General features: G+C 44.0%; 1 protein-coding gene across 4 annotated transcripts in view; it reads right to left on the minus strand.

Moving 5' to 3' along the window:
* Positions 1-1,655: 1,655 nt before the first annotated feature.
* LOC112461582 overlaps positions 1,656-21,111 on the minus strand; it is an 88,152-nt gene continuing 68,696 nt past the window's right edge. For all 4 annotated transcript variants that reach the window (XM_025026877.1, XM_025026876.1, XM_025026875.1 and 1 more), the window contains 2 exons: positions 9,970-10,409; positions 1,656-2,432 (listed from right to left, as the gene is read on the minus strand). In XM_025026877.1, coding sequence (XP_024882645.1) covers positions 2,253-2,432; positions 9,970-10,409 — 620 coding nt within the window. In that variant the 3' untranslated portion in view covers positions 1,656-2,252. The remainder of the gene's footprint in view (positions 2,433-9,969; positions 10,410-21,111) is intronic.

The following is a 21,111-nucleotide window of genomic DNA, read 5'->3' on the forward strand; positions in this document are numbered from 1 at the left end:
AAGAACTGTCGTCGATAAACATGAAATTGCGAAGCAGGGAAATGAAACGGAGGGGATCGCGTAGAAGATGGAGGATAGATGAGTTAGAGCCAGAGAATCGATAGACAGTTTTTGTCGATAGAAGAAAGAAGATAGAAACGGGAAAGAAGGAAAGAGAAGTATAGACAAGTTAGAAAGGGCACAGGGGAAAGAAGAAGGTATTCCTTCCGATGTGCCACGAAAGGCGTCTCGCATGTCACGAGGGCGCCTACTAATAGCTAAGCTACCGGAGATCATTTGAAAACTGTCCACGGGAGTCGCAGCTAGCCAATCAAGATGCTGCGATCCTCGGCCTATCGATTATCTACTTTAATTATTATAACATCGACTTATTACTGAGTTTTTATTACTTTAGATAAATCCTCTATGCATATACAAGTTTGCTCCCCTGTCTCCATCTTACGTCCTCGCTCGTCCCCTATCCTCTTAACATTTTTGGAATCGTCGTTATCCCTCTCGACGTCTCTTTATATACATATATTCCGCTCACGCACCGTAGACGTCTGGCGAGGCCGATCGATCGTAACTATGAATTGATTGTAATTCAGTTGAAACAGGTCCGTTGGTTAGGCTCGTGATATTGTCAAACGTATTAAAAAATCTTCGTTGTCTCGTTCCGAGGAAATTTACGATAAGCAAGCCTCGCGAAACATCGTCGTGGCGCGGCGTCGTTAAAAAAATCTTGGACAAGAATTGCTCCGTCGACCGCTACCGGTCGGGGAACCGCGTTATCTACAAGCCACATATCGAAAAGTAGTTTTTCTATACCTTGGCGAGATCAAGAGAGGGACGGACGCGCGAAGAGAAGACAGAGAATTGGGGGGCGTATGGTCCGCCCTCTCTCGCTCCCATATAATCACACTACTTTATTTAATTCTCTTTATTTATTCGTAATGAGATCATCATTTGATTATTGGGTTTAATCCTCTTTGGATCTCGTCCTTAGTTTCCCCCGTCACCCTTAATACCTCCCTCCTCGTGTCTCGGGTCCGATCGCCACATAATACGCAATTCTATTATTCTCGCCCGGGTTATCTTCCCTCTACCCCCTCCCCCCAAAAAAGCTCCCGTCCTTCGTCCTTCGCCTACGAATTCACAGGGCGAACTATCGGCACGAACAGATAGCTACGTACGAAAATAACTCCTGTATCGCGCGAGAATGCACTTGTACTTCGACGTCGCTGTTCCGCCGTTGCTAATCCTCGCTTCGTCATCCGCGGCAATCACAGTCACAATTTATCGATAGCATGCAGTTCTCGATAAATAGCAATCAAGTAAATAGATTGGGTCGATTCTCCAGTCGACATCGACTTCTAATCAATAGAAAATAATTAAAACCTTTTTTGGAATCTCGTAGCCAATTTTCTAAAGATCTCTTAAAGATCTTTTTATGTAAATTTTACCCGTTTGTCCCTGAGGAGGGATAAAGGGGAATATATTTAGTAGAGAGCAACTATAATTCGTCAACTCAATCATCATTATTATTATTATCAATTATCACAATCATCAATATAAAAAATTATTATAAAATTAATCCATTATCATCATTATCAATTACCAATTATTAATTGTCAATTATCAACTATCAGATAATTATATTATCGATTATTATATAATCGATTATTATATAATCGATTATCAATCAAATTAATCAGAATCGTCAATTATAAGGAAATCAGAAGCACGCCGCAGAAGCAAATAATTATCACTACTTTCATCGTCATCATCAAAGATATCAATATTTTATATCCAGTCACATGGTCCCTCAGGAACCGATTAAAAAGTCGATCAAGCGCATTCTCGCGTAGCCGCGCAACGCAAACGCGAAATACAAAAACAAAGTACAAGCGAAATACAAAAACAAAGTACAAGCGAAATACAATATAAAGTTACAATTGTGTTATCGGAGTGGATGTTCAAACAAGAGAACAATTCGCCTTTCCGACGCGTTCTACCTCAATTAAATCCATTATCCGATCACATAGAGAGATCCGGAGTATGCGCCATGGACTGCCTCCTCTTCCTCCTCCTTCTCTCGAGACGATCCGTCCAGAGAATTCCACACAGGACTTTCGCGATCGCAGAAGGAAAGGAGTTGCCGGCAGTCCGTCCGTTCCATTTTAGTGGCTTCCAATATCGCCGTTCTAGCTACCGACGCAATCGTCGATCGAGCCCGCAGGGTCATCCAGAACGGTTGGGCAAGATCGGCGCATCTATCGCAAGCGGGAGACGAGTCTCCAGCCAAGGTATAGAGCTACCGTTGCCCAAAGGGTCTCTCGCAGCGGCGTCGGAATCAACAGCGATAACAGACTGTCGGTGGACGACGAGTTGCTGTTGCGACCGTTGGACAAACCTGGACCGATCATCGGTAGTGGCGATTTCTCGATCTCGGACTGCAACAATAAGTAAACAACATCGTTCAGTATTGCTCGGTATCCTTGTTCGATTTTAACAGAGTGAAACATTGCTTAAATTCAATATTCGGTGTATTGCTATTGATCTGTTAATCTCAAAAATAATGTAAGATATTATTATGAAATGCGAGCATATAGAAAATATGCAGATAGAAAAGATGTGTCTAAATTGCATACTGACATACACGAAACACGTAAGAAAAATAAAATAGATTAAGCAACGATATTTGCGACAGTTAGGTCGCAATGCCGTTAAATGTCTCTGTGAAAATGGATATCCAAACGGTAAACGAACGTAACAAGATTCCAATACTCTCGCGAAGATTTGGCGAAAACGACTTGTCGTAAGTTTCTCCTCGTTGTAGTAGATCCGGGGAGTTGGAGAATGGTACAGGAAGGAACAACGGTCGACGCGCGGGGTTAAGGTTCCTAATTGGGAATGTCCTAATTGGACGGAATTACCGACAATCCGGCACTCTTCTGCGGCTTAGCCTTCGGTGGAAAAAAAAGGAGGAAAATGCGACGCGGTCGTTTTATCGAGTCCCCTTATCCCGACGAATTTACACGGAGAAACGACGATGGCGTTGCAAGAGGGGAAATATCGCGTCGCTAAAATCTCCAACGTCTACCCCCCGGGCTCCCTGTTTTCTTTACGAAAACCGTTTCTCGCGCTCAGACCACTCGCGACTCGGAAAAAAAGGTTCAATTAAAGCCTGCTTATTAATGACACTAATTACCCAATTAACTTCTATTTCGTTGCGCCGAGTGATGCCTGCAGCTACTGGTTTTGGTGAAGCCGCCGCATGGGATTTCGTGCCGAGAATCATACAAATCGCTCACGCGCAAAAAGGAATTCCGTTAGGACGTACTTATGAACGATACTTATTACCCAATTAGCTCGCGGTACCTTCGGATAAGGCCGGTATAATGATTCCGCGTATTAGCCGGACCGCGAGGATTCTGCGTTGAAAAAAGAAGACACGCGAAGTCCTCCACGCGAGACGCTTGTGCAAATTTCTTGCAACTTCGTTCGCGACAGCTGTACAAATTTTTTTTTTTTATATGGAAAGTTTATAATCTTCTTTTATCGTCGATTTGATTTTTGAGACGTGCTAAGCAATTTGATACAAGTTAACGTGTAAATTTATCCTGAAATAGATATATTTTTTATAAAATACATAATTAATTTTATCCAGAATAAAATATAATACAAGGAACGCAATAAAAAATCCATTACATTGACCTAGCCAAAGTCCGAGAAAATTATCGCAGATCTTGACGGCACGTTCTTGTAATATCTCGCGTGAAAGAACGATCTCCTGCCACAGGACGATTAACTCCGAAGGGTTCCCTTTGTTTCTCCATTCCGCCCGCCTCCCGTCGACGTTATCTCAGCTTCGACCCGCGACTTCCGATTCCCGTCTCGTCTTAATCCACTCGCCATGACCGGACGTGCAATAATAAACGCCCGGGGAAAGCCCAATCGCCGAGGCGGCGGGCTTTTATGGGATGACCATAATATCTGGGCGACGTCGCCGGTTTGACCCCACGAAGGAAGAAGAGAGAGAAAGAGAAAAAGAGAGGGCGTAAGAGAATACATGTTCTCTTACACCCTCGCAATCACGCACGGGAAAAACATTCGATTCGTCGTTGGCGCGTATAAGCGCGAGAGGAAAGATTATCTCGGATGTGGATAGGGCGGAAAGTAAGAGGAGTAGACGAGAACGTCACATTAAAGAAGAATTATGTGGGAGGGCGCGAGAGTGCTGCTTGTGGGAGCGTTCTGCTCGTCAATTAATAGTGTCCCTTCCTCGCCGCGGAATCGCGCGTTGACGACTGACACTGGGGTGAGCCGCCGCGAAGGGTGAAGGGACGTGATCAACGTTCGTTAATGTCTAATGCGTATAGGATCCCCGATCGGCCACCTGCGACAGTAACCGAGACCACGAGATGGACTTTCTCTCTCCGCGTCGACGCGTTGTTAGTCTCCGCGTGTATAAAGCCACAGAGATATCGCCGTGATGCCGTTTTATAGTCCCGCAGTCCGGAAGAGAACGCTCGTTCGAGAAATACATTTCTCTTTGTACATGTCATTTATAAATAGAAAAACTTTATGTCAAAACTATTTTGTAGAAAGCAAAATATGAGAAGTGTCTCTTATCCATAAGATTACACCCACACAAAATGTTTCTATAAATTCATGTTTTAGAATAAAATTTTTTTAATACAACACGTTCGATAAATAGCAGAGATACATGTAAATTAAAACACTCATTGTTGGTACGTTTACACAAAGAAAAATGCATCGTCACGATACGTGAGTCAATCCTCCGGATTCGAAAAAAAAAAGAAGAAAACGAGGTCGACTATCAATGGCAGTAAAAACACTTTATACAAAAGAAAAACATTGCGATCAAATATAAAAATGCATGAATACAGATTAGAAAGCAAATTGCAGAAAAGACGCAACACACTCCACTTTATGACGAATGAATCGTAAAATGTAAATTTCCCCGTGATTGCCCCGTGACTGCCAACCGCAACCAATTCTTCAATACGCATCACGAAAGGAAAATCAATATATTGTATTTCCGCGCTTAGGTACGTGCACGAGCTATCAATACGTTTGCTACACCGGTAAAGCAATATGAAAAACGATAGACAATTGGAGAATGAAGTAAGGACTCGAGCACGCTTGCCTCTCGGCTTATACATCGCGCAATCCCCGAAATAAATCAATTTACGAGCGGTGGGATAATCGCCGCGCCTACGAGTCAAGCGTAACGCTCGCGGCGATTTATCGCGAATTATCGATCGTCCAGAAAAAAATATCGGCAATTACGCACGAGCGGCTTTCGCGAGAGTGCGCGATGCGAGCGATTAAACCGGCTCCTCTCGCTCTTTCTTCCTCCATCTTCGTTCCACCGTTGTCGGAGTCCCGCCGCGGCGTGACAGAGAGGCTTTACGATCGCGAGCGCGCGCCACGCGCGACTATACTGGCAAGATAGATTATTGTGCAACGTAATTGCGCGGTTTGCTGTGGAAACGGCCAATCGCCCGGCTCTAAGGTTTCGCCGCGAAGACTAAGTAAGAAAAAGCCAATGGAAAACAGAAGTTGCGGTCGGCACGCTCGTTCGATACGTGCAATGCGTTCTCCGCGGCCACCGTCGTTAAAACGAGCTGCGTCTATCACGAGACGATGGTCGGCGGTAGCAAAAGTGCCGTCGCGAAAACAAGACGTTGGATGCACGCGGAAACGTGATTGTTCGGGCGATCTTATTTCTTGAAGGATTAATCTCGTTTTCAAAAACAAATAAACAGGTAATCAGATAAACAATTTCTCATTATCACTCTTAATACTGTTGCTTATGGTAATGACTAATAATTAAACGTCGATCACCACTAATTATTATGGCCATACTTCCATACATGATAACTAGCTGCAGCCAGTTACCGTCATATTCCAGAAATTACCACGACTTTCACTATTTTTCACGAGGCGGTCGCTTATCAGGCAGATTATTATTATTATTATTGCTACAGGTGTCTCGTTAGAGAGATGCATGGAGTATTATATAAATTATCGGTGTCCCCGACGGGCGAAATCGCACAGGCGCGGTGCGATAATAATTTTCCCGTTTCCAATAAAGCGAGGCGAGCGGGAATTTCCGTGAGTGCTGCGCGTGACAACGCGTTATAAATTTGCGCGCAGGTTACGCGCAGTAGCGCGGCCGCGTTCCGCGAGAGGATAGAGCGGGAGCGTGGAGCGTGGAGTCGCGGGTATCTACCGACGAAGGTGAAAATAAGACGTAAACGAGAGTTAAGCGGTTCGCGTGCGGCGAGCGTAGACTACGGTCCGAAGAACTATCGACTTTCTTGCATCGGGACTCCCCCTCTTTTAGCGGCGGTTCGACGCGGCTTGCCCTCGGCTTGCGCCATCGTAAAAAGATCCGTTATCTCGCCGCGTGATGAGGGTATACTAATGTATCAATTTGCGCGTCGGTCAGATCGTTTAAACGACTACAGATAAATGTCAGGCGAGCGCGCGTTTCGCCACGAGATTGTGACGGACGCGCACCTTATTTCGCGAAATGTATGCTACTTGCCGAGCGCGCGGAAACAAATCAGGTCGAGTAGTCGTTTAAAAGCTTCCGAGTTAGAGACAAGCAAGAATTCGGCTTGTTCGCGAGTCGCGAGTAATGAGTTTCGCGGAGCGGGAGTACACGAATGCAGTACATCGGCATGCCCTCGCGGGAAATTGCTTGACTTCAATTTTCCAAGCGATACACGAGAAGTCAGCTATTTCGCTGTTTCTGACACGTTGAAGTACTATATCCCGCGTTTTACGAGCGCGGCCACTCACCCATAATCCTGTATTACATAGAAACGCAAGTTACCAGGTGTATAACCCTCTCTATCCGGAGGTCAACGAAAACACGGCGAGAACGCGTATGGCTATTCGATTACCGAGCAGGTATAAAAGTGACGATCGGCCGAAAGGCTAATCGAAAGAGCGAGATAGACGAAACGCGCGAGATAGGAGCGAACAAGCGGGCGGGGGGGAGAGCTCCGATTGCATGAGATAATTGAAGATAATTTTCTCGGCCCGTGGCCACGGCTCGTGCTGCCATGCCCACTTAACTTTCACGTAAGGGGATGTGGCCACTTAGCCGCTACATGCTCGCTTACTCTCCATGCATATGTAAAGCACCGTGCCGTCGCTGGTTTTCCGTGACCATCAGGTACAGAGGGGCAGACGAGAGGGAGACGAGAAGATCGTTTCCGTGACTTGTGTATTTCCGGAAATCCGCGGAAAGTTCGCGTTCAGACGCGTTGGAAAAGTCGCGATTCGATGACGAGCACTTTGAGAACTACGCTGCCACATACTTACAATTTATTAATTATTAATATTTATTATTATAATTACGAATACCTGACAAGAGACTCGACAAATTTATTCAAGAGTGACCTGCTTCAGTGCTAAATAATTTTTCGCCAAAAATAACATACTTTTATTGAGCATTTTATTGAGTGAGGAAACAATTAAATTTTTATATAAAAATTTTTTTAAGACAATAGAGGGATGTCGTTAGCTATAATGAGATCGACCATCCTCTGATCGACGCGATTGCCAGCGTTGTATTAATCTGACATTTCAATTTCTTCGAGCGCGCGAAGAAGATAAAAGCGTGAAGACGACCCTGTCGGCTCCGGGAGATCCTCCGCGATTCGTATTATCAACAAGACGCTCCTCGAGTTACCGAGCCGAGGAACTGATCGGTATCCGATCTCCTATGGGCAGGCGAGACGAAGAGATTTCTTCAATTTCACGGGTCTGTTCGTCCCCCTTCAATTACCGGCACTTAACCAGTAATAATTAGACGTTCCGGGATTGGGTATCACGCCGGCGGACCTTTAAAGTGGATAAAAGCGAGGCGGAATAAAAGAGAAATGGTTCTTTCCACCTTGTACATCCTACGATTCTTCCCCCGTCTACTTTCTCTTCTTCTTACTTTTCCTATTACTGTCTCATCCTGCTATTCCTGCTGCCATTCACTTTCTTTCAATCCGCAACCGCAAATAAGAGTCGTCGTAAAACTGAGGGGAATTTTCTCGTTCATCGATACATATTTGATCGAACGACCCTCCATAGTCTTTTCAATGATGAAGAAGTGGATAGCTCTCGTAACTGCCGCGACAGTAATCAGAAACTTCCCGCCATTAATTATGCCCATTTATTCTCTCGTGTATCGCAGAGAGCCAACTGAATCAACTCGGCATAATATTGACGTTACGCAATACGTTTGTCTCAATTAATAATAGACAACAGGAAATTGCATTCATAATCGAATAGAACGTTTAAAATTCAAATATTCAAGAAAGAAGGATTGCCGTCTCTCTAATGAGTTTCCCATCTTTAGGAAAAGAGAGATATATTTATAATTAATCTGTGACGTGGATGTGATATTTATTTCTTTTTAGCAAAGAATCTAGGAATAATCTCGTGTATATATAAATTGTCAATCCATCAAAGTAATATCACAGACACGTTTCATTACTGTGTTAATCGAAGTGATGCGAAGGTGATTACATCGCACACGTTTCTATATACGTTCGTAATATATATCTCCGATCCGCAGTTCTCTATTTATTCGCCAGCCAATTCCCAATCGTCACTTTCTTTCTTCCGACCGTGAACAAGCGAGGAATCGTCGTAAAATATCAGAGAAGGACCACACCAGTCAGCGATACATATTTGATCAAACGACCACTATGAGGAGGAAGGGGATGGGTGGAGTTTTGATGAAGTGCCAGTGGCACCCGGGCCGTACACACGGGGGGCAATACTAGATGTCTCGACGGTGGTGAGCTGATATTTATTGCACCCGCGGGACATCGCCGGTACCCTGATATAACTAAATTCGCGTTTATGACCCCGCCCACGCAACGACGAATAGTTTCTATCTTTCTTAAGGAAGAAACACACCTCTAACCGCGAATCCATCGTAGCCAGGCGCCTAGAAGTTCTACGGTGGAATGGGAAGTATTGAATCATTCGTGGCGCTATTAAATCCTGGATATCGAAAGAGGAATCTGGATAGTGGTCTATCCCCGGCCAAAATCGATACTCGCGTTAATGGTCATCGAGGTGAATAGATACGGGTCAGATGAGATAGATATAGAAATTCCGCGAAAGATTCAAATAATAAGATATGCGGATGGATAAGGGAAACGCCAATTTAATTATGTTGAATTAAAGTATTTTTTGGACTTGTTATGCATTAAACAAATTTAAATTTGCAGAATATATCTATAATGCGTGCAAAAATAAAGAACACGTATGCATTTATAAAACTCGTAATATAATCTGTAAATTAAACAATAGGAATTTAGAGGTTTCAGAGGGGCAAGCGAAATTTCAAACTAAACACCCGTCGGAGGACTTTTCGTCGCGTATTCGTTACATTTTATAATACTCGTGACACAAGGGTAACTTTATGACAAATAAAAGCCTTCATGGGGAAGATGAAATTGCGATGCGCGGAGTGAAAAGTTACACGATGGCCCCCGTGCATGCAAAATGCGTGCCGTACAATTTTTACGCGTGGCGTTTTACACCTGTACTCCTCTCACCATAAACGCTTCTGTATTACGCCATCAGCGGTAGCACTGACAGCGCGAAGAAAAAAAACGACAATATCAGCGTGTTTGAAACGATGCTGATAACCCGATCCGAAAGTAAAATTTAATCTCATAAATTATAAATGCGCATGAAACTCTATACAAATATTTATAGGTGCTATTTACAATATTTCAATTGTTCTCGATACGATGTATTAATATGATTGAATTACGGGGGAGAAATGCAAATTGCGGATCTCAATATGGGAAAGAACGCGAAAGCGTCATTCCATATTGAGATCCGCAATCTGCATTCCTCCCCCGTTACTCGATCGAATCGGAATTACGGATCTCAATGCGAAGTAACGATGCATGACTGGCGTGTAACACTGACCTTGGTCCTGCACGCGTGGAAATCACCGGCGATGTTCCTGAGATTGGCACCCACGCTCGTCCACGACTGCCTCTCGTTGACAATCAAGCCGAAGTGGCAGCGGCAGGTAGTACCGTTGCAGTTGCTCACCTCGATCGGGCCCGTCTCCATGACGGAGCTCTCCGAGGCGAAGCGTCTTCGCGGCCGTGGCCTTGGGCTCGGCAACGGTGCACCGCTGCTGCTGACACTGTTACACTCAGGAAACTGAAATGTTGCGTCTCTCATCGGGCTGCTGGGGACAGAAACTGTCACCTGGGGCGACGGCGGTGGCAGCTGATCCACGGCCGATTGCACCAGGTCCGGCAGTGGCAAGCTCGACAAGTCTTCGACGTTGCCGGGCTGCAGCCAGATCACCAGAGGTTGCTGGGATCCGGAACCACCGGATCGACGCGGCGCCCGATCTATGGAACAAAGAAGGAAAATCTTCTTTCAAGACTCTACAAGTCTTACAAATCTACAAATCTTTGTCTACAAAGATTTTTATTTTTTTTAAGTATACGAAAACGATCACGAAAGAAATTGCTACATCGACGTAGACGAGAGTCTACGAGTCGAGAAGAAATAATGATTGGATTGATCGGTTCGCATGACATAATTAAGATTCTTTCATCGCGGATGCATTTAACAGGCAACGGCGTCACATGATACTTGAATTAATGATGACCGTGGTTTTACAGCTACCGTACGCCAACGAACGGTAATAACCCTCGCGCTCGTATCGCCACGCTTCATAACGACAATTGATTACACGCAAATTATGTTACACAATGGCAACTCGCCAGTGACCGAAGTGCGTTAAGACGGTTACTTCGCATATAAGGTTTAATGCCACTAAGTGCATGCTGCAAGGTAACGCAGTCCGAATATGGCAGGAGCGACATTGTTGGGTAATGATCGCTTTAAAATTTATAACGGGTGATCCGACAGCCTTCTCCTTGCAGTTTCGACATTTGTGGACATTACGAAAGAATATTCCTGCGCACGTGCAACTTTTATCTGGATATCGTAAGAAATGTTTATGACATTCGTTAGCTCCAATTTCTCGGATAGGCAATCAGAAGTATTTTTACGCGAGATAAAGATATAAAAATATGTGTTCTAAATAAATATTTAGAACAGAAACCAATATCAGAATTATGTATATATCAGTGCTTACAGTTTCTTTGGCGCGAGGTGATCACGTCTGTTAAACTATTGCGCATCGCGTTGATCATACGATACAACGTCATCGACAATCGTATTGCTAGACGTCAGGCCTTGGAATCAACTGTTCTGAGTTCGACAAACATACGTTGATATCAACGCTTGGAAAACGTGTGTTATCACGCGCCATAGCAGACTGCCTGTCTCCTGTCTGGATATGTGTGTGTATGCGCGTTTTTATCTGCCGCGGCTACGATTTCGTAGAACAGTCCTTCAACGATAAAGTCTTAACGCGCTGTCTCCCGCTACCGAGTGACACACGCTTGCCGTTGCACTTATCTCGTCACTTATTTATCATCAAGATATATCTTCCTCTTCGCTATCGTGTCATCGACTAACAGTTTTATTAAGCGACCACGTCATGCCCTCTCTAGCTGAAAAATAAAAGAATCCTAATACTGTCTGATGCAACAAAGTTGATTATAAATAAGTATCGCTTCCTTCCACGATCGGCATCGGATATCAAAGCGCGCGAGCTGCTGATGTCATGTGCTTGCCCCTTACAGATAACCGAGCATCGAGAGGACACTTGTCCCGTGTTACGAAACGTAAATCGCGATATCATGCTCCTGCACTCCGCGGTTGCAACCTTGAAAGCGCATCGCGCGACTCCGACTGCGCGGTGAAAGCGGCGTCCCCGCGGAAAGGCGCTTACCGTGCCGTAAGGTTCCAGAAACATTTAAACATGACCACTTTTCATTTCGCACCGTGGACGCGTGCTTACGAGTCATGCGTGACAAAATAACAATTCTATCATGCCTCGCGGCTGTCATTGTCTCGGTTCTCCTCTTTCTCTCCCTCTATCTCTTTTTCTCGGACTCTCCGTCGTCTTCCCGCGCAAGCACACGTGGTTGCATCCTTGACATTTCGAGTAAACGTCCGTAATGGCTCGCGGCTCTTTCACTTGTGCAATAGCACACACATCGTCGTCATCGCCTACATTCGATTAAAGCCGCTCGCCGTCGCGAAATCTTCGTTCTGTACAGAGCAGCACGAGCAGCAGCAGTAGTCGCGACTGAAAAAGACAGAGAGAGAAAGAAAGAGGGAGAGAGATGTGGCCGACCGCTCGCGCGCTTTTCACCGCTTGCAAAATATATGCGTCGTAGAGATGCGGCATCGACGCCCCGTCGGCTTTCTACCTGCTTTTCCAGCCAAATGTCACTCGACGGAGCTCGCGTGAGAACACCCGCGCTAAACCTTTGCGGAGAGAGATTTATAATAACCGAACTCGATATTTATTATGCCGAACTCGCGATGTTGAAAGATTTATGTCTTTATATGTGCGATTTCATGTACGGTTTTATGGAGAAATTGGCAATAGTTATGTGTAGTTCAGAAAAAAGACATATATCTCTTTCGAAATTTGTTTCTACTTGATTTTATTGTAATATATACACGAACATTAAAAGCTATAAATCTGTTGAAAATAGCATGTAGATGTTATTTGAAATGTTGAAAACGCGGAAAGCAGCAAGCTGGGCGAGATATGTCGTATTTTCATGAAAGATGAATCATCGCCAGGAAAAAATAAAAGAGATTAATTATATATCATTAATTCTCTCATATTATTAATTGTAGAATAAAATTGGACTCTAAAATAATTGAATGACGCTCTCTACAAAGAAAAATTCACGGTAGATATAATAACGGGATAATATTATAATTATAGATCTTCATTTATATTTTAAAAACTATCTAGTTTTAGAATTTCAGGGAATATTACAAAGGTCTCGAGAGCAAATCGATTTTTGTTACACATTTCTGCTTGACTGTCAGTGTTGTCAAAGGAAAGCTCGACGAAGTATTCTCACTTTACGAAAAACACACAGTGATCTCGCGGTCGCGGTTTTCCTATTACCTTTGTTCAACGGCGTATACCGAAAAGCTCGTCGTAGCAAATCGCTGAAAAGGGTATAAAGTTCCAACGCGGCCCCGCGCGCGCACGACGCATGAAAGGCGAAGGTTGCCCTGCGAGCAAAAAGTGCATCGCGCACGTGGCCAACACCCGCATGCACTCTTCGTGGTCTCGTGTGTGCACTTCGGCGTGTATATCTGGATCGAGCTATGTGCACACTCAACAGTGGAGTGGGATAGAGACGTTGACCGACAAAGAGAAGAGTACAGAGAGTAGAAAGAGAGAAACGCGGTATATATGTGTTTGCGTGTGTATGTGTGTGGGTATATATATAGGAATAAGAACGAGAGAGAGAAAGAGAGAGAAATAAATAGAATAGGATGTGGAGGGAAAAGAGGAAAGATCAACAACGGGAGGAGGAGAGAGAGAGAGATGGAGAGTGCGCCGGTAGCATATGCGAGCACGTGAGTCACATGGAGCGCCCTTTGTACATAAGTGCAACGCAACTTGTTACAGTGTACGTATGTAACGGCGGGAGCCAGTCTCGACTGTGTGGGTGTACGCGCGCGCCAATGTTTCGCGGCTGTGTGAGCGCGAGCCGCAGTGAACGCTGAACCGCACAAAGAACCCCTCTCAAGGCCGCGTCGGAGCTGCACAGCGGCGCATACGCACGCGAATGCGTAAAATGCACCTCGGCCGCTGGCACCGTACTCCTCTCCGCGCGCTCACTCGCTCGCTGGTGCACTTTTTTTTTATCGCGTCATTCTTTTGCACGCTTTTCCGGAACAATGGAACTACGAGCGACAGATATACGCGGTAATTGTAGCTACGTCATTTCGCGCATTTATCGGAGATCGGCCGTGATTCTGCCGTTACAGGAAGGCGTCGATCGTGCGTTAATAAGCGTGTCTCGCGACGCCTTAGTTAATCGGTCAGATCAATGTTCTCTTAAACGCGACATTTATATATCATTCGAAGAATTCTCTTATGAATTTCCTTGTATTCGATAAATACATCGAGAATTAATCAAGTTTAATTTTATATACAGTGACTATAAGTTTCACTATTAGATCGTTAACGGAGAGACTAAAATAAGAGCTTTTTTAATAACTTATTCAGATAAGAACGAAGTCTGTGATACGATTTATCGCCGATGGAGAAGTAGTATGTAGTTTGACAACATTAAAAATTAACATTTTTTTTATAGAGACGACAGTTCACGTGCATGCACATCGCGCAAACGTTTCGAGCAAAAGTTCTGGATTTTTGCAATTTATCGCGAATTCAACTGCGGCAACGCAAATGTGTGTTCGGTTTCGAATTCTCCAAAGCGCGAGCACCACTCGAAAGGTTACATGTAACGATGCGCAACGTGGATCGATCGCGAAGCGAACAAAAAGGTCGGCCTGGCGGGCCCGCGGCGTATACGTACGCCGCCGCCGTTGCGTTTATAGCTGGGTTAATAAGAAGCGTCATTATCTATCGACGATTTTAGCACGCTGACAATATTACCATTATTGCGATACCGCGCAATCGAAATGCTAAAAAATACACGTGCCGCAATACCGTTGCGTCAACCGTGCGCGATTACGACGCGAGCGATATTAGGCACGCATTTTCTATAACTAATCGTCTTGCCCAACGCGATTGCACTCGAGATTAAATTATTCCGTCGATCACGATTGATGACCGTACAGTGTTCGATAATAAAATCGATATCGTGTCCAGAGATCGATTAAAACAAGTTGTGACTAAACATTAATTTGATTTAAGATTAATTATTTCTGAAGATTTTCAGAACGTATGACAAAAGAGAATTCTGTGATACAGTTATTACTTTATTTTGTTATTAAACCGTTCCATCGATTATTATCGAGACGACTATATGATAGGATTAAAATTTCAGCAGAAAAAACTACTGAACCCAAAATTACAACACTCGCTGCGGCCACGTTTCGGACGGTCCATAACTTCTTGCGCAGCAGGTACAATTTCGGCGTTGATCCAGCGCAACTGGATCACAATTATTAGTCGCCCTCGGTCACCGTCATTATTCCGCGAGTCTTCGGTAATAATCGGACGAGTTTCATAGCGGGCGAACGCGAGCGCGAAGCGGAAATCGATTCCTCGAAGAGCGATTCGCCGAAGAGGCAACGATCTGCGGCACAGCTCTCCGAACGCGCTGCAGGACACGTGCGGCCCAGAATGCGTTTCGTGAGTCGCGAAAATTAAATAAAGTACCCCTTCCTCCTGCCACCCCGCGCGCCCGTTGCACTCCCTCACAATTGTCTCGTTCTTTTATCGCCCGCTCGCCTCACGAGTTCCCCGTCACGGTTCTTCATCCTTCTCCCTTCCCTCCGTCGGGCCTGATAAATTCGCGGAGCGTGATTCGAGCCCATCGTTCACGTATGGAGGTAAAGACAAAGCAATGAAAGAGCGTAATATTTATTCGCTTCGTGTGTCTCGCAAACTGTCCCTCTTTTTCCTTCCTCGTTGTTGCGACATTAATTCTTCATACATTCGCGATTGAAAGCGTCTCGTTTTTTTTTTTTTCATTTTGTTATCTTCGATAATAACGTAAATTTCTTGGATTTATGAGGATTATTTTACTGCTCTGCGTCGGGGGAGTGAGCTCAAACGATCACGAGTATGTTTATCATCGCGTCCTCCTCGACGCGTGAGCGAACGCTTATTTTCGACTCTCGAAGAGCGCACTTTGCAAAGTGTCGAGAGCGTGAAGATCGCACGAGGGCAAGCTCAGCGCATTAATCAGCGTGGTATTTGGGAGCCTTGGGGACTGAGCCTTCAGTTAGCTATACTTCATCAAAATGCACAGAGGATAGCGTCAACAGGCTACGCACGTACCGGAGGTTATTTTTAAAAATCGCGAAGGGTTTTAATTAAAACGGTACACGGCGCCTCTTTGACCGAATCACGTGTTAAGTTACTTTAACAAGTGACCAAATTGATGTGACGCGGATAGCGAGGAGCGGAGGCAAGAAATGTGTAAGGTAAAGGGTTATAACCGTATGTAAAAGAAAAAAGGAGGAGAAAACGATTTGTTCCGCGGGGTGCACGAAGGATCACCGAGTGCACTTGACTTTCACGCTCGATGAAATTTCGATGACCGACCGCGATAAATTTATAATACGCGTCGGTGCAACCGCAGGCGCAGGAGGAGAGCCCGCGTAGATAAAATCTGCCGAATTTCATGAGCCGGTGAATACGCGTGCCCCTATCTGATCCTAGTCTACCAGAAACGCGGGGCTTTAAGGGACTGTAAAAATGCTTTACACCATACGAGAAGTGGCGAAGTGGATATCCTCTCCGTATGAATATTAATGGCCGCAGATAGTTAGGTTGATTGCCAAAATTCGCGGAGAGCCTGTTGACTACTTCAATCAGCGTCCTAATTAACAAACCGGAATGACGCGCCCGCCGAAGATAAATATTCATTTGCGAAATATGAACAACGCTCTCATTAGTTGCGAGCACGTTCGCAATAAATAATTCAACGAATAATGAAAATTAATTTTATATTTCATTTCGATACCACAAAGATTTGTCGAAATTTGTAAAAATATCTAAGCTTCATAGTTTTTCCGCTTACAATTGGGGTATTACTATATTTTATACATACGGTGACCATATGTTTTTTATTGTAAAAGACAGTCCTTTATTTCAAGTAACTGTCCTTTAGATTTATTAATTTTTTCAAAATTCAATTTTGTCCTTTATTTTCACAATAATAGCAAATTCTTTTCTGTACTTAAGAAAACTGTGCATCCCATTTTGGTATACTATGCAAGAAAATTTCATAACACGAGAACTCCTGACAGTCACAAACTGGTTTGGAAATATGTTGGAACACACAAAAAGGCCCTAAAATTTTCAGGTCCTTTTGTCCTTTATTTTCTCCCCGACAATATGGTCACCGTATTTACACCGTATGCTGGTATCAACGTCATAATGTGAATTATTCAAGTCCTATTATACTTATGTAATTATAACAACATATTTAGACATTATTCTAGAAACTAAGACAATAATGTACAATCAGGAATCAAAGAGCGAAAGAAATGCAGATTGATAATTTTGTGTTACTATTCTGATTCCTTCGAACCGCGGTGTTATGTAGTTCTGAGTTTTAGTGATTGCTTCTTTATACCGATCATCGACACTTGCGTAACGACTAACGACCGGTGACCGTCGGCAATTAATTAAACGTCTATTTCCGTTCGTCGTGCGGAACGCGCTACAACACGCGTTTATTATCGTTTCTCTGACGTTTCGCGCATACGAGCTGATTTATCGACGTTTAACGAGGCGTCTCCGACAGAAAAACGCGAAAGATCGGAAAGAGAGAGGAAGAACGAGAAAGAGGGAGAAAAATTCGATAAACTCGACGGGCGAATAGATAAAAAGAAGCGACGTCGCGCCCTCGAGTGTCTGCCTTGCGACGAGAGATAAAGCGCGGTTTATACGCGACGATAACGGATCGCCGATGAGGGAAAGAGGGACAGAAAGAGATTGGAGTCTCCGTCCGAGTGAGGGATGCGATGAATTTTTGAAGAATTCTGTCAATAGCAGTCGCTCTCGCGAGTATGAATGGCGGGAGAGGCGGCGGTCGCGGGAGAGAGACTCAGCAATCTACAATGACGAATTCCTTTCAATATTTCATAAGGTCTATAGACTAGAGTCACTGTTCTCATCCCGACGGCATCGATCGCTCGTCTGCCGCTATACTAAGTGGAATATCTTTGATAAATCAAGCAAGTCATAGTCAAAGTTTTCACGCTCGGTTTGTCGCCGATGAGAAAGCTTCCACGGCGAGATAGTACGGCAATATAATTAACAATTTCTAATTATATCTAAGTTAGAATTTATTAATAGGGAAGCATTATTCGAGCATAGTTTCAAGCGTGCCTTCGTCTTTACTCTAAAATTGTGAGCAGTTACGATAGCGTGAGACAGTTTACGAGAAAGAGAGAGAGAGAGAGAGAGAGAGAGAAACATAATATGAAGTTCAGTATCAAGTGCATATCGTGTTACGAGTTACCCGATCTTTCTCGTACCGAGAAATCAAACTCCTCCGATTAGAGCGATCGCGATCATTTGATTCGTCTTATAGAGCGGACTTGTGGGAAAAAAGTATGAAATGAGAAAGCGAGATAAGTTGCTACGTTCGAAACGTCACTCATTTAACCAGTACTATAATTTCGGACATCTGTTCGCAAATCAATATTGCGCAAATATGAATATATTGCAATTTTGTCGCATCACGTACTTTGTGTCAACGAATTAACCTGACTGAAACGTGATAAATTCCGAGTAAACGTCTCATTAGAATGTACGCCCTGTCCGGATCGATCCTATCTTTGAAAAGGCCGAAGGAGGTGGCCGCCTTAAAATACATTTGGGACGCGCGCGTAATCGCGATTGCCGCACTCCCGCGAGGCGTTTGTTCGCGCGCGAGAGCGCACGAGATGACGAGGGGGAAGTTTTCTGCAAATGTTACGAGAAGACTCCGCGCGGTGCGGGAATGCCCACAGCTGTTCCTATAAATAACAACCCCCGATTTGATGCAACCACGCGAGTGCTCGCGGCGGCAATTCTGCATCTTCTCTCGCGAAAGCGCGGCAACTATGGTTATTGACCTCCGTGCAACGTGCGCGCGGCCCGACACTATTTCCGTTCGTGAAATAATGGGCCCGAGCATCGTAACGTGTGATTTAAACGCGCGCAGGATAGATGAGGAATCCTCGTGTTGGTCGGCGCGTAATCCTATCAGTGCGATAGATTGCTCGACGAAAATTATTGAATATTTATTATTAGTGTAAATAATTGAAGAATGCCGTGTTTCATGTTAGTCTTTGAATATACTATTCTAGATTTCTTACTTGATAAATTTCTTCTTCATTTTCTTAGATCGCAAAAAGGAAAAACGTGCCGAATATCATTTCGATAATTTTTTTCAAGACCTAGGTATATATATTGATGAAAAAAATCGGTAAAAAAATTCTAAACTAGATTGAAGATAAACTTTTGACATTCGAACGACAAAATATAAAATGATGCAATTCCGCTGTAACGTCGCACGTAAATGAAAATTACGCGAATGGCGGAATAAGAGCAACGTGCGTTCGCATTAAAACGACGTATTACGATTGAAGATTTGATTATTGCACATGGCACGGGTAATTACGTTCTGCCTGACGCACGGCTTTATTCACGGCGAGCAAAATGCAATAAAATATATTATACAATGTAAAGCGAGGGATTTATCCGCGGATTACATTATCCATCACGGTCGAAAGATTAAATCTCCATAAATTATTCGTTGTACCAACGATATTCATTAACGGCGCGGTTCAAATAGCCGTGAAGTGTTACAACAGTAATGTGCGGTAAGCGTTACCGCACGCGTACTATATCTATTTCGAAATATATTTTAAATTTTATTTTCATTTTTTTTTAGCATTGAAATTATATTATCGTGACGATTTCTGGTAAAGACTTTTCAATCGGAATTATCAAACCGCAACGCGGTTAAATAATGAAGGAAGTAAATTTTCTTACATTCTCTGCTAATAAAACTTCGATCACTGTTGCTGCTCCACTTGTTTAGAAGCCAATATCAGAGATTTATCGTTTCAGGCAGATTGATCGATCGCGCGACAGTAATTTTCTACACATATATTGCAATAGCGTATGCCGTAATAATGTTTTTATTGGTAGGAGATCGCTTGAAACCACTCCGCGCCTTACCGAGGCTTCACCGGGGATTGAGTACCAGCTCTTGTGGATTTTCTACTTGATTTACAGAGCGGCGAGGCGTACGCTGCTGGCGTGAAAGGGAGAGAGAAAGGGAGAGGAAGAGAGAAAGAGAGAGCAATCGATGATGTCACGCACTTGCGGTTGATAGCCGCAATCTCTCTGCGAGGTGCGCCAGCACGATCGACATCCGAGATTCGGGCTTCGTCGCGGCCGGGGCCGCGCTGCATCGCGTTTTATAGCGCGTTTTACTGCGTGTGCTGTGGCTGACCAGTCGTCTCTCTTTCTCTCTCTCGCTCTCTCTCTCTCTCTTTCTTTCTCTTTCCATACGTCGCCGATTCTCCTCGCTCCTCTGGTCTCCTCTCTTTTCTCTGTAAAGGAGGCACGACCAGCGGAGCAGGGTCATGGCCGGACATCGTCTGCCATACTCTCCCTCTCTTTTTCTCTCGCTTTTGCTCGATGCTCTACACCCACACTACATCTGTTTTACCCGCGTACGATCCATTCTCGCCCTCCCCTCTCGCTGCATTCTCGTAAAGTTGGACTTTACTGTGCGCCGAATATGAGACATCGCAATCTCACGAGAACCGTCTTGTTCGTCGCTCCGCGATCGAATAGATTTGTAAGAGACTTTTTTAAACGGGAATTGCGAGTGCAGAAACGTTGCCATGCGATTTACGATGACGTGCGTCGCGGCGTATTTATTTCTAGCATCAGCTATCATACACCAGGAAGCATTTTCCAATCGACATTGTTAGAATTTCAAAGAGAAAAATAGATTTATATCAATAACACATAAAATATTCATGATATTGAAACTGAATTGTAAAATCCATTACAGATCTACGTGAAAGCATTGCGAACTTCAATTGTCTTTATTTCCAAAGACGCAGGAGTGCATTTTGATGTCAAATTAACAAAAATATAACTGCAGAACGAATACTTGTCATTTCACTCAACACGATATAACATTTGTCAAAAAAATATTATGGGAAATTACTATGCTACGTATATTTGCAAAGAATGCTCAAAGCGGTTTTGCGGTTTTTGTCTATCACCTCTGAAATGACGTCAAAGGCGCACGCCCGAGGCATCGCGCGAAATTAAGAAACAAGGTATCTACGTCTCGCTACGTGGACCAAACGAAATGTTTCGACAATGATTCACGGCGGGACAATGACCCCGATCAATGATATCATTTTTGTCAATATGGTGCAATACTTACGAAAAATTGAAAGGTCCTCCAATATTCGATATAGCTTTTTTAAAAC

The sequence above is a fragment of the Temnothorax curvispinosus genome, unplaced genomic scaffold (assembly GCF_003070985.1).
Source record: "Temnothorax curvispinosus isolate PA1 unplaced genomic scaffold, ASM307098v1 QBEX01011515.1, whole genome shotgun sequence".
In the NCBI taxonomy this organism is placed as follows: Eukaryota; Metazoa; Arthropoda; class Insecta; order Hymenoptera; family Formicidae; genus Temnothorax; species Temnothorax curvispinosus.